Source organism: Protobothrops mucrosquamatus, unplaced genomic scaffold (genome assembly GCF_001527695.2).
Source record: "Protobothrops mucrosquamatus isolate PMUCROS unplaced genomic scaffold, P.Mucros_1.0 scaffold412, whole genome shotgun sequence".
Classification (NCBI taxonomy): Eukaryota; Metazoa; Chordata; class Lepidosauria; order Squamata; family Viperidae; genus Protobothrops; species Protobothrops mucrosquamatus.
In genome coordinates, this window is record NW_015386741.1 from 255,915 (window position 1) to 269,056 (window position 13,142).

A 13,142-nucleotide genomic window follows, 5' to 3' on the forward strand; every position below is an offset into this window, starting at 1 on the left:
AATTCCTGAGCCAGCTGTGCTGGCTCAGGAATTCTGGGAGTTGAAGTCCACGAGTCATAAAAGAGCCAAGGTTGACTACCCCTGATCTATTCTTTCTAGTTAACTTTTGCATGCTAGGCTTTCATAGAAAATAATAGTTCCCTTTCAAGTTAGATATGTTTCCAAAAAACACAACAAAACACCCCATCTCTGGGATAGTGATTGCAATGTCAGATGAGATGAGGGAGACCCAAGGATCTATTCTAAGCCAAGAAAGTTCATTTGGTAACTAAGCCCAGTTACTTTCTCCCATCTCACTTCAACCTATCACAAAGGGTGATTATTGCAGGGGGAAAAATGGGAATGATAGGTACCAGCTCTTGGGCTAAGACACTAGCTTTGAGCTAGGATATAAATCCCTCATTAAATAAACAGAGTAGTATATTTGATATCATATTTTATAAAGTATCTATATACTACTAAAACTCTCATTGTCATGACCTTTAACTGGGCAAAATGGTGACCGTAAGACAACAATTTTGGAATCAAGGTACTTCAAATGGGCCTGACCAGTGCAGCATCTTGTACACATTTCTGTGACACCCATGCAATCTTCTTGACTTGCACCACCCTAAGGACACAACTTGATCCATACAACACTTCTTATATATTCTTGGGCACCCTTTACAACCTAGCTGCTTGTCCCACATGGCATCTTGGGAAGGATGAAGGAAGGATATTACAGATTTTATCTTCTTAATGTACAGTAAATCTTAAATGCTTAATTAGATATTCTACTGTCCTAAATGTAGGTATTTTTTTAAAAAATCTCATGGCTATGGTATCATTTTTTTCTCAAATCTTCTACCAGGAGAACCCAAAACAATTCTGAAGTTCTTTATATGCCATTTACCTACCTTGTGTGCGATTGCCATTAAACTAAAAAAAAACAAAGCATTGGTTTATCAAATATAAATTGTTTATGTATTTTTTTTCTCCAATAAATATCCATAACTACTCCTTTTTCAAAATAAGTGCAAATCACAAAGGAAAATGTTGAAACATCACATTGGAAAATTTAGGATTATTTGTTTTGGGATTCTGGTTTATTTTATTTTGAAGATAGCACATCTTAAACCTTTAAGTCTTATTAGAGGATTTAAAGTTTTCATAATGTATCTAAACAGCTTATATATCTATTGGGAAAATAAATCACCACTGACAAATCATATAGCAAATAGGAAGGGAAATAAATCTGGGAATGATGTTTCAACACATGCGATCACCTTCATATTTCTCCAATCTAATTTTGAGTATAGCTTTATCTTCTAGTTTTCAGCATTATCCTAAAGTATTTATTTAGTTACATATTTTAGTTGTTATACACTTTTCTAGAGATCCTATATTGTACTTTTGCTGCTGCTCATCACAAGACCCCAAACTATAACTCTTGATATCTAGGTTACTGTGATTGTGATTAACGTCCACTATGATCCTCTTTCCTTACAGTATTTTGTTTGTATGAGTAATTATCCTTTGCATATATAGATAATCCCCCAGGTACCAACGTTCATTTAGCGAGTTTTCAGAAAAAAAAAATATTCAGAAAGGGTACTTACATTAGAAATTCAAAACTGCAAGCAAAAAGAGGCCTCTGCAGCCACTTGACTTGATTCAGTTACTGCTGCAGTGGAGGCCATATTTAACTCTGTGACTTGCCTGGGTTACCAATGCAATTTCTGAAGCCAGAAGGGTTTTTGGTTTTTTTGGTTTTTGTTCCTGGTCACATGACCAAACAAGATCTGGTGATTTTTGCAGCTGGCACCGACCGTTTGTTTTTGGGTTTTTTTGTGCTGTGTGGAAGATCTGCTGCTGCCTGGACTTGAGGACTGGAGAGCTAAAATATTGAATGGATCAATCCATCCATCAAAAGATGGGTAGCATGTGACTGCTGCTGCCTTCTTCTCCCTTAGCACAGACCCACCAGAGATTCTGCTGACCCCTTATTGGAAGGAAGTCCCACCCCCACCTCATTTTGGATTTTGCCTGGAGAGGCTTGTGCTGATCAGGGGCAGTGTTTGTTTGTTTTTAAAAAATGGTTTTAAATTTAAATTGCCCCCAGAAGTTATGCCTCCTCACCGGAGGCTTTTAAGAAGAGACTGGATAGGCATTTATCAGAAATACTCTCTTGTGAGAGCAGTGGGTTAGACTAGATGACCTCAAGATCCCTTCCATCTCAGTTACTGTTGCAATTGGAGAGTTCTATAAGCCCCTCCCCCATCTCCCTCTGGGTGCCTGGCTTGGAGACTTTTAAGCTAACTAGTGGCAACTGCAATCAGAGAGTTCTTCTCCACCCCCTTCTGGGCAGCTGCCTGGAGAAGCTTGAGCTGACTAGAAACAAATGGTGGGTTTTTGTTTTTTTTTTAAAAAAAGCATTGCAAATGGAGACCTCTGCAGCCTGCTTGGGAGGCAATTTAGTTCCTGAACTGAAGGCTGTACCAGAAACAGCTGATGGGCAGCCGGTAGTAGCGGGAAAGCCTCTCCGTTCAGGTAGCAGCCAGTGAGGAAATAGTAAGTCAGATCGTTATTCATTTAATGACCCATTTGATTCAATTAATGAATTTTATTTTAAAAATTTGTAAAATTCATTTGATTCATTTGATGAATTTTTTTGACTTACGAGCCTAATGGGCAGGCTCCATTAGTTTTGTACCTCGAGGATTACCTGTATTGGCTACTTTGTTGCCTGGCAGGATCTCTTCCTGAGGTCCTAGGCCAGGAGTTCTTAAACTGGGGACAATTGGGGCATATCCTGAAGATAATGGAGCAATTTGTGTTTGCTTGTTTGTGAGCTGAGGATTCATTTTGGTATCAAAACAAATGTGTAAAACAACAGAGTTTGGTTTTGAGAGGTTGAGAGCTAATGACATTATTTGAGAGTGGCGAAAAGGGGTAATTGGATAAAGCAATTTAAGATCTGCTGTCTTAGATCTTTCTAGGATTTTGATACTGGAATCCTCCCACCTCTGGGTACTTAGGAATTTTAAACTCTGTGCCATGAGCTCATGGGATCTTGGAAGTTGCAGGAGTACATGATCTTCACAGCAACTATAAACTTTTCTATTGGCATCTCCAGAGGGGAGAAATAGCAAAACACACAACACAATGCTGCAACATAAACTCTGTTATTCACACCCAAGAACTGGGGGGAGGGGGGCAGAATTTGCACTTAAAACGTTTGCCATTTTAATGAAGTATTTCTTTGCGGTGGAAGCACCTGGGCTTAGCCAAGTATTTTGGAGTTCATTTAATGCACATATGCTTCGTTTAATCTTTGCTTCAGAGCAACCGATATGTGAGCTGGATACAGAGGTCATTAGACTGGCTTCTTGGCCAGAAGCAGGTCATTCCTTGATCCAGCTGTGATTTTTCACTGCTTGGAACTTTAATGGAGTAGGTACATCTATTAGAATGATTCACCGCAGGCATTTTATGGAACTAGATAAATTCCAGTGGGCACCTGGGTATTTTCTCAGCGCTCTAGTGGGCAGCTCTGTTGAGCACATAATGGACCTCTAGTATCAAGAAATGATACAGGAGCTTGATCAGATAGCTCCCAAGCAGCTTGTTCCTGCTGGCAAGTCCTGGAACCACCTTGGTTTTGCAAGGTCCTCAGAGACATAAAACAGCAGGGGAGACATTAGGAGCACTGGTAGAACAAGGTGAAAAATAGATCTAACAAGCAAAGGTAAAAGCTCATGTTCAAGCTTAAACAGTGATGATAAAAGTGGCAAACTGACAGTAATTTTCTGCTGTTATAATGCTAATCTATTGTCATCTATTCAGGGTGATTCATTGACTACTAGGAACCAACGGGTTGAAGTCCTGATACTTAATGTTAGAATCTGGAGAAGCAGTCAGGACAGCAACTTTCATTGTGAAATGGGATTATTTTCCGCCTGTGGAGTTGGACGTAATGTATTGTGTTTACATTTTTCTTGCATCTCTAATGGACAGAAGGAATAAGCTTGAGAAACATGACAATGCTACCAAGACAATGGTCAGGTAAAAAGAAATCTGAGTCTGGGGCAGAAATGTAATACGAGTAAGGGTTTCAGACAGGACCCTCCATGGTTCTTAGGAAAATAAAGGAAGGGATGGGTCAAGCACATTCAGACTTGCAAGATTCTGTTACTGTAACATAATAATAAAATTAACATTACATTCATGACTTTGATTTCCTAGTCTGATCTATTTTGAAAGTACTGTCAGGATCATTCAGCTATATCTCGCATCTCTCTTGTCAAATCAATTGTGTAACGATGATTGAGGCCAAGATTTATCATGAGAAATATGAGTAATTAATCATAATAAGCCACATTCAGAGTATTTTAATTACAATAAGTACATAATGTAGTCCTTTGTTGCTGTCATTATTTTGTTCATAAGTGACTGAAGGGGGCAGATCACTTTTAGCTAGTCTGAAAGGATCTTGTAAAATACCATTCACATCTAGCAAAATATTAGGTGCCATGAGAAAATAGAGAATAAAGGCTAACAAAATTTATTTATGAACTCTTACCTCTTGATTGCAAGCCGGGCCCACATGCTTCATTGATTCCCAATACACCTTGCCTTACTGAATCAGGCACCAATAAGCACTGATTCCATTTGTGGACTTTCCAACTGAAATGACAACAGAAGAACAGTTATGATACATCAGATTTAGTTTCTTTTGCTGGTTCTGATTTTTTTCACAGAATTTAATTAAGGGGGTCCACCTATAACAACTTAGTTTATTCAGTTAGGGATATAATAATAATAATAATAATAATAATAATAATAATAATAATAATAATAATAATAATAATAATAATAATAATAATAATAATAATAATAATAATAATAATAATAAGGTTGGAAGGGACCTTGGAGGTCATCGAGTCCAACCCCCTGCTCAGGCAGGAACCCTACACCATTTCAGACAAATGGCTGTCCAGTCTCTTCTTAAAGACTTCCAGTGTTGGAGCATTCACTGCTTCTGGAGGCAGGTTGTTCCATTGGTTAATTGTTCTAACTGTCAGGAAGTTTCTCCTTAGTTCTAAGTTGCTTCTCTCCTTGATCAGTTTCCATCCGTTGCTTCTTGTCCTATTGTAGCATTTGATATGTCATGCCTTATTATTATAGCAATGGCTGGTGACATGATGCTTGAGAGTAACTGGACATATGTCACAATTGTTTCAGCAATTCCTCCTCATTATTTCTAATAGAATTATAGAGAAACTCCTCCACTTTCGAATTAAATGATAAAAAAAATTAAAATGCTAAGGACTGCTTCTTTGAGGGCTTGATTGTATCTGGATTCAGGGCCTTAAAAAGAAGACCTGAATGTTGAAGCACATATTATAAGGTTAGGGTTAGGTTACAAACTAATTTTTATATTAAATTTTATATCAAAAGTGATTCATTCTAGACAAAAGGTAAACAATGCCCATAGTTGGATCCTGAACATTAATGTTGATTCTAAAATTCAAAGTTAGGTGTTAAATATTAAAATACCCCAATGCAAGGTAGTAACATTAATGTACAAAAACAGACTCAAATACAATAATACAAATGGACCCTGGAGACTTCTATAGTATGTAAGTGGGCCTTATTTCAAAGTATTTTTTTTTCTTTTGAGTATTTTGGTTTTCAAAGAGAATCTTCATGTTAGGACCGAAACTATTTAATCTACTCATTAGTTTCATTAACTTATGTAACCGATAACAGAATAAGTACTTGCATTTATAAAATGTTGCACTTTAATAAGTGTAAATTATAAGAAGCTACGGAAAGCCTTGACTCATATGCTGTCTTTTGTCATCTTGTCAAATGTAAAAATAAGAATTGGGTAAGGATCACATCCTCCAAAGGATGTATTATGTAGAGGCTGTTCCATTCATTTATGAAATAAAATCAAAGTTACAACTGTGAGATCTTTGGTGATCTCTGAGCTTGGTTTTTTTCTTCCAAATATTTTATTACCCAACTTTATTACCCATCATCAGTAGCACCCAGTTGGATAATGAAATGTTACTGCACTGATGATGTTACCTTATTGGGTAATAAAATGTCTGGAAGAAAACAACTAAGCTCAGAGAGCACCATGGACCCCACAATTCAACCTTGAGCTCCAAATAAAGTTCTAAAGTTAGAACAATATGTAGGATTCCCTCCATTGGGTAAGATTCAGGAGGTTTTTTTGCATCTCATGTCAGCCAGAGATCCATGTTGAAAGGGTAATTTTGATTTGATCCAAGATCAGATCAGCTTTTCTCTGAATCTCTGAACCTTGTTGTATAATAGTACATTTATAAATAACAGTACATTATTATATACTTAGGTATATTACTGTACACAATAGTACGTATATTGCTAGAGACCCAGGTATATTATTACACCGTCAATCAAAATAATGTATTGTCCCAATAGGGCAATCAATAGGGCTGAACATATTTCAAAAACTATTTGGAAGAAAAGCTTTGGCTTTCTTGTGTTTTTTAAATATTTTGCACAACCCTAAGAAAAAGATGCTACTGATTTAAGGAATCCACTTCATTCAGACAGAGGCCTGGAAGTAAAGGGGTGGCTTCAATAAAGAACGGAGATGAGCTTTTTCTAAATCTGTACAGAAGCAAGTACATCACTGGTGACCTGAGGAATGACAGTCTGGCAAATCATGTGTGTTTAGGGATGCTTTCTTACTTTACCTGTAGGTGGGACAAAGTGGGACGCCTTCACACTCTCTTTCTTCAAATAAGGTGTCTGGGCATTGTGACCCTCCATTAACTGCATCTTGAATGATGATCCTGTAGCGGGACTGTTCTTTTGCAGTGGCATTCCCTGAGGTTTTTTTTTTTTTAAGGGTATAAAAATGGTTTTCTATCAAGGATAGTTAATTTTGCGCATCACTGATCTTCACTTTTATTTCTGAAGTATCTCACTTACTTCAGTCTTCAGTTATATAGGCAGTCCTCGACTTATGACCACAATTGAGCCTAACATTTTACGACCTTTCTTGCCACAGTTGTTAAGTGAATCCCTGCAGTTGTTAAGTTAGCAACACAGTTGTTAAGTGACTCTGATTTCCCCACTGACGTCGCTTGTCAGAAGGTTGGAAAAGGTGATCACATGACCCTGGGACACTTCAACCGTCATAAACATGAACCGGTTGTGAGGCATCCAAATTTTGATCCTGTGACCACGGGGATGCTGCAACAGTAGTTAAGTGTGAAAAATGGCCACAAGTCACTTTTTTTCAGTGCCGTTTTAACTTCAAATGGTCACTAAACAAATGGTTGTAAGTTGAGGACTACCTGCATTCCTTTTAATAAAGAATATTATGTAATTTTTATTTGCTGCAACCTTGACAATTCTTTACTCCAATGGATCAGGCTCAGAAAAGAGCTGATTATGGAAGAGTCTCTACAGCCAATCCTGCCCTTCCTACTCCCATAGCTGTTCATCAAATAGCAATAGCAATAGCACTTAGACTTATATACCACTTCACAGTGCTTCACAACCATCTCTAAGCAGTTTACAAATGTCAGCATATGGCCCCCAACAATCTGGGTCCTCATTTTACCGACCTCGGAAGGATGGAAGGCTGAGTCAACCCTGAGCCTCATCAGGATCGAACTGCTGGCAGCCGGCAGTCAGCAGAATTAGCCTGCAGTACTGCATTCTAACCACTGCACCACCATGCCACCATAAAACATCAATGACCATTTTCAGGTTCACAGTATCTATTTGCACAGAGGTGGCTCAACATGAAATTATTTGAAAGAAGCATCCGGTGGGCAAATATGTTACAGCAGAAGACGAAAAAAGAGAAAAAGAATGTGTGGGGTCTGGAATCATTATTTTTGCTCCTTCTGATTTCTTACAGTATAGAAGGGCCTTGTCTCCATGGAATAGGTATTCAAGGAAAATAAAGAAAGATCCATTTTATGTATTTGAGTCATCTCTAGTTCTGCAAAAAAGCACCAGCAATCCACTTAAGACAGATTTTCTTGGCTAATGAAATTCAACAGAAATTAACTCTGGATATTAAGGTTTAGTTAAACAATACCACTTTGTTCTCCAGTTTTTCTCTAGTTCTTTGAATATTTCCTGAATATTTTTTAACAAAGACTCTATTACATTAAACCGCTCTGCATATCAGTGGCAAAAGTCTGAGCAGTACTTTGCTCAGAATAAATTTCAATAGATCCAGGTTATTTCATTTCTAAGCAAAGTGAATAGACAAGATAGAAAAGAACTAAAGCACTTTCTGAATTTCATTTTTAATTTTTGCCTTCCGATATCTGTCAACACCTTAAGCACACAACAGGGCATAATAGAAAGCTGTCATTTTGCTGACTTTTAACTGCAAGGCAAGCAATAGGTGGAAAAGCTGGACACCAATTGCCCAGTTCAGCTCTTCATATTTTATCTAACAAAATGCTGCCAACATCTGATGTGACTTTCAATGTTGTTTGCTTAAGCTGCCATTATTTTTGCAGATACTCAGTTTATCACTGTTAAATTAAAACTTGATCATGATTATGTTTGCAGCTTAGCCACCCAGCGGTTTATGTATTTGTTAAATAATCTTTTCTGTTTAATTTAGATGCATTTGCCACTGAGTGGTTTTCTAAATTTCCAATTGTTCTGTGCTTTTAATTGTGCAGCATCAATTAAAGAACTCACACAACAGCAAATCAAAAATAAATCCAGTGCATAACACAATCCTGACCACTCAATTTTAATTTAGAATCATATTAAATGATAACTATTCCAATGAAATTAAATATGATGTTGGAGAGGCTTTTTAATGCTACATAATTTCTTAATAAGCCGAATAATGTATGTCTGAATTCATTTTCTTTATCTAAATAACATATAAAAACCAACAATTAATTACCATATTATTTTCTTTGTTTTAAATGGACTAGGATTTCCCCCCCTTATAATATAGTACCATTGCCATTCACAAGCAAGTAAAATGAATGAGAGCAAAGATGAGAATAAACAGAATCTCAGTCTCAAACAAGCAAAAATAGAATTCCATATTGCAAAAAGCTTTATATCAGCGTAAAAAAAAGCATATTGCACCAGATACTGGAAAAATATGGTGAGAAGTCCTTTCTCAGAGAGGGAATGTGTTTTATTGTTTGGAGTAAGTAGAGAGATGGTGCAATGTTGAGTTCAGATCAAATCTTTTCTAAGTTATGAACTTTGCCATATGCTATTTCCAAAGATAGCCTTGCTGTTAAATCTCTTCTGAGGTACACGTGGGAAGAGAACAATACTTAGCCACATCTTACTTTTATTCTTATAACATTACTATCAGGTTCTTCCCAACAATGAATGTTGGGGTACGTCTTAATACCAGGGAAAACTTCAGCTTTCTAAAATCTGAATTTATACATTCAGATAGCTAAGTCAGCTATCTAAGAATATCTAGTTCATCTTTAGAATCTATTCAATCTTTCATACCAACAGCTATTATGATTTCAGCACAATTAACTCAACCATCCAGCTGAGAGCAAGGGTGATAAGTTACATTTTGTCACATTAAGTGGAACACTGGGCTTAAAAGCTAAGGACAGTTGGGCTTGGTTTGTATCTGAATGAGAACCTCCAGGGATTCCTACGCTGAGACATTTAAAAAAAAAATACAAAAAGAATTCAATGGGAAACCACTTCCATATTTCTCTTCACCTTAAATAAATAGATATATCCTTTTAATCACTAGGAATCAAATTCTCTAACTTTAATTATATGTAGAGAAGATTTAGTCAAATAGTAGTGACAATTCCTCTCCAAACATTAAATCAAGATGCATGAACAGAAATATGTGTGCTTTGCCTACTGCTAAGATAAACTCACATTAGATTTTAAAGAACTGGGACGAGGAGGGAAATAGTATGAAATGCAAGTTGGTACTGAATATGTATCCATGAAGTCACCAGGAATCGAGTTTAACTTGAAGATCTGACTTTACAGCAGCTGTAAACGTGTAAGATTTGTGCCAATGGGGAGAACATCAGGCAGCAGGGAAAATAATCGTAGAAACTGCTGCTTTCACAGCCATCAGTCTGTGACAAACTAGATGTGAATGCAGGTAGCTTGCAATTTTTCTGAAATAATGGCATCTGAGCAGCCTGAACAGCTCATACTGTGGATTGGAAGGAGGGCAAAGAAATCTCTGCCCTGGCAGGGCAAAAAGCTTCTCTCTGAAGGCTTTACTCATATTTGAAAGGCTTTACTAAGAAGGGATTTTTCATTGAAATGCAAGTAGGTAACTTGGCTATTTGTAGACTCCATGGCCAAGTGCCTGCTATTTCAACCTCTTTCTAATAATACCCTGTGGCTCTTACAAAGAGAATTCTGTAATCTCCTTGATCCTGTTCATCTACTCTATCCGTTGCCTTCTTTTTCTTCTTCAAGCAATTTTGCCAGGAATAATAATTTTGTCCTAGTTCACCATCCGCTGATACTACATGCCCTGAAAATGTGAGCTTCTGTGGACTGATGATTACAAAGGAAAAAGTTATGTTTGTTTGATCGGGTATCATTAACTGGTTTTCCTTCCAGTCCATGACAGTAACCATCTCCAGATTCATATCAAAATCCTCTACCTAATTTTTCACACTCTTTTTTGAACGTTTTGGTTTCATAGTCATACACTACCATTGGAAAAACCATAGTTTTAATTAATCTGTACCTTGCAGTCATAAATATATCTTTATTCCTCATGATGTTTTTTAAGTTAAACTTGTTCTAGGGTTAATCTCGGATTTAATTTATTCCAGCTCACTCTCCATCTTTATTCTTGAACCTAAGAATGCAAAACTTTCTATCAACCTTCACTTCTTTGTTATCAACCAGCAGAGTTCACTGAGCCTCCGGGTTAAGATTACTTTTGCTTTCCAAATTTGGAAAACTAACCTCCATTGTTCACGTTCCCTTTTTATTTTTAGAATAAGCGCTTCTTCTTCGTCTTCTTTATTTTCTTTTAACAAAGCACTGTCATCTCCAGTTTTGATTTCAGCTGTCATCTATTTAAATCCTGCCTTTTTTTTTGGTAATATATTCATTGCATAAATTAAACAGATACGGTGACAAGATATACCTTTGTCTCATTCCCTTCCTTATTCTGTTTCTCCAAGTTTAGTTTGAACAGTAGCTTCTTATTCAATGAAAAGATTCATCAGAGGAATAATTATGTGTTCTGGCACACCTTTAGACTTAATATTTTCTGTGTCAAACATTATCTCCAACAGTATTTTTCAAACCTGGCAACTTTAAAATGTCTTAAAGTTGCCATGTTGGAAAAACCCTGATCCACACAATCAAAGGCCTTAATGCACCACATGAAGCAAAAAATAAACCTCCTTTTGCTCTCTCCATTACCTATTCTTATGTTAACATTTGGACTGCACCTCTCTCTCCCTTTTTAAATAACTGTGCATTTGGCATCTCTCTCTTTTTCGTTAAGATCTTAAGTGAAAGTTTGCTTGCATGAGAGTTACTGTGATGATTCAGTAATCTGTGTCTTCTTTCAAATTTCCCTTTTATGGTAGAATATCTACTCCAAACCTATATTTAGTGACCTAGAACTGTTAACACTTGAATTGCCTCTTCTCTCGCAGCTTCAAACAAGTACAGTTGTTTTATTTGCATAATTACTTCCTTACTGACAGCTGGGCTTTCATATCTCACTTTCTAAAGGAATTGGTTCCTAAATATATTCCTTTTTCTAAAAATGTTTATGTAGAGAAATGCTATACACTTCTACATCTAAACTGTGTCAGCATAATGTTTTCATCTTCCTTTAATCTTATTTGTTTCTATTAGAACTTTTCCATGTTTATTACTGAATATTTCTACCTTATGTAGAACTATTTTCCTGTGGTTTCTTAAACCATTTATTTTATTGCTATTTTTTTATTTTTACAGTATTGAGGTATTTTTCCTAGCCCAGGGGTAGGCAAACTTGGCTCTTTTATGACTCGTGGACTTCAACTCCCAGAATTCCTGAGCCAGCCAGCATAAAAGAGCCAAGGTTGTCCTAGCCCTTTCTTGCATGAACTGGAAGCCTGAACTTAATTGTATGTCCTGGCCCAATCACCAAGTCTTTCCTTAACCTTTCGAGTTTTTAAAAAAACCTACTAAAATCTCTTCATCTTTGAAACTTTGGGGTTTATTTTGTTATATTGGGTTTTCATGGTGCCCATTATCTCTTTGCATAGCATCTCAGGTTCTGTTCTTTAAATTGAACTGACATTATGACTCAAATCTTGCTGGCATTCCTTACTTTCTTTGAGTCTGTAAATTTAACAAAGTGTTTGATACAAACAATGAATAGTTTGTACCACAATTTAAACGGGAAGTGTCTTGGTTTGTCTCCTAATTCCTATGAGGCATTTACCTAAATCAAATCTTTCTGTACAATAATTCCAGAAGCTTCCATTTCTCCAACTCTGGAATTCTAATCACCTTTTAGCAGTACTATATCTTTGCATGATGTTGTAGTTGCACTTCTTTCAATGTGCCATAGAATGCCCCATTATCTTCTACCATCATATCTGTACTAGATACATACAGTACCCTTCAGTTCCATTGACTTGAACATCTATGAACCTATAATTTATTGGCTTAGTGCCAATCATATCCTTAGCTATGGCATATTTTTAATATTAATGTCATTCCCTTCTTTCATATGGTTTCATGCCCTAAAGAGTATATCATGTAATCATCTCATTTAAAGTGGTCCATCAGCTACCTGAGATCACTTATTCTAAAATATTCTATTTAGTATGTTTCATTTCTGTTTTGATAAATGTAAATTGTCCTTGAGTCATGCTTCCTGTTCCAACTGTATATATCCTTATCAAACTAGGAATTACTTTTCTGACATTACCAGTGGCCGAAATTCTTTGTGGCTTTGGTCTCAGCATATTGTTACCTCTAGATCTGCTTACAAAGTTTGTTGTTCAAGTTACTATTCAGTAACAATAAGAGTGCCATCTAACCTGACTGTCTTATTATCGGACATACAACCTTGTTTATATGTTTCAGCCATTGCCTTTTTTCTGCACTTGCCTTTGAAGATTTTTGTCATTAGTGAGTTG

At 36.5% G+C, this 13,142-nt stretch overlaps 1 protein-coding gene across 1 annotated transcript in view; it reads right to left on the reverse strand.

The window, feature by feature from the left end:
- The window catches only part of THSD7B (thrombospondin type 1 domain containing 7B), a 414,472-nt gene that overhangs the window by 188,054 nt on the left and 213,276 nt on the right, over positions 1-13,142 (reverse strand). The window contains exons 10-11 of the mRNA XM_029284181.1: positions 6,732-6,864; positions 4,562-4,665 (exon numbers count right to left, since the gene is read on the reverse strand). Coding sequence (XP_029140014.1) covers positions 4,562-4,665; positions 6,732-6,864 — 237 coding nt within the window. The remainder of the gene's footprint in view (positions 1-4,561; positions 4,666-6,731; positions 6,865-13,142) is intronic.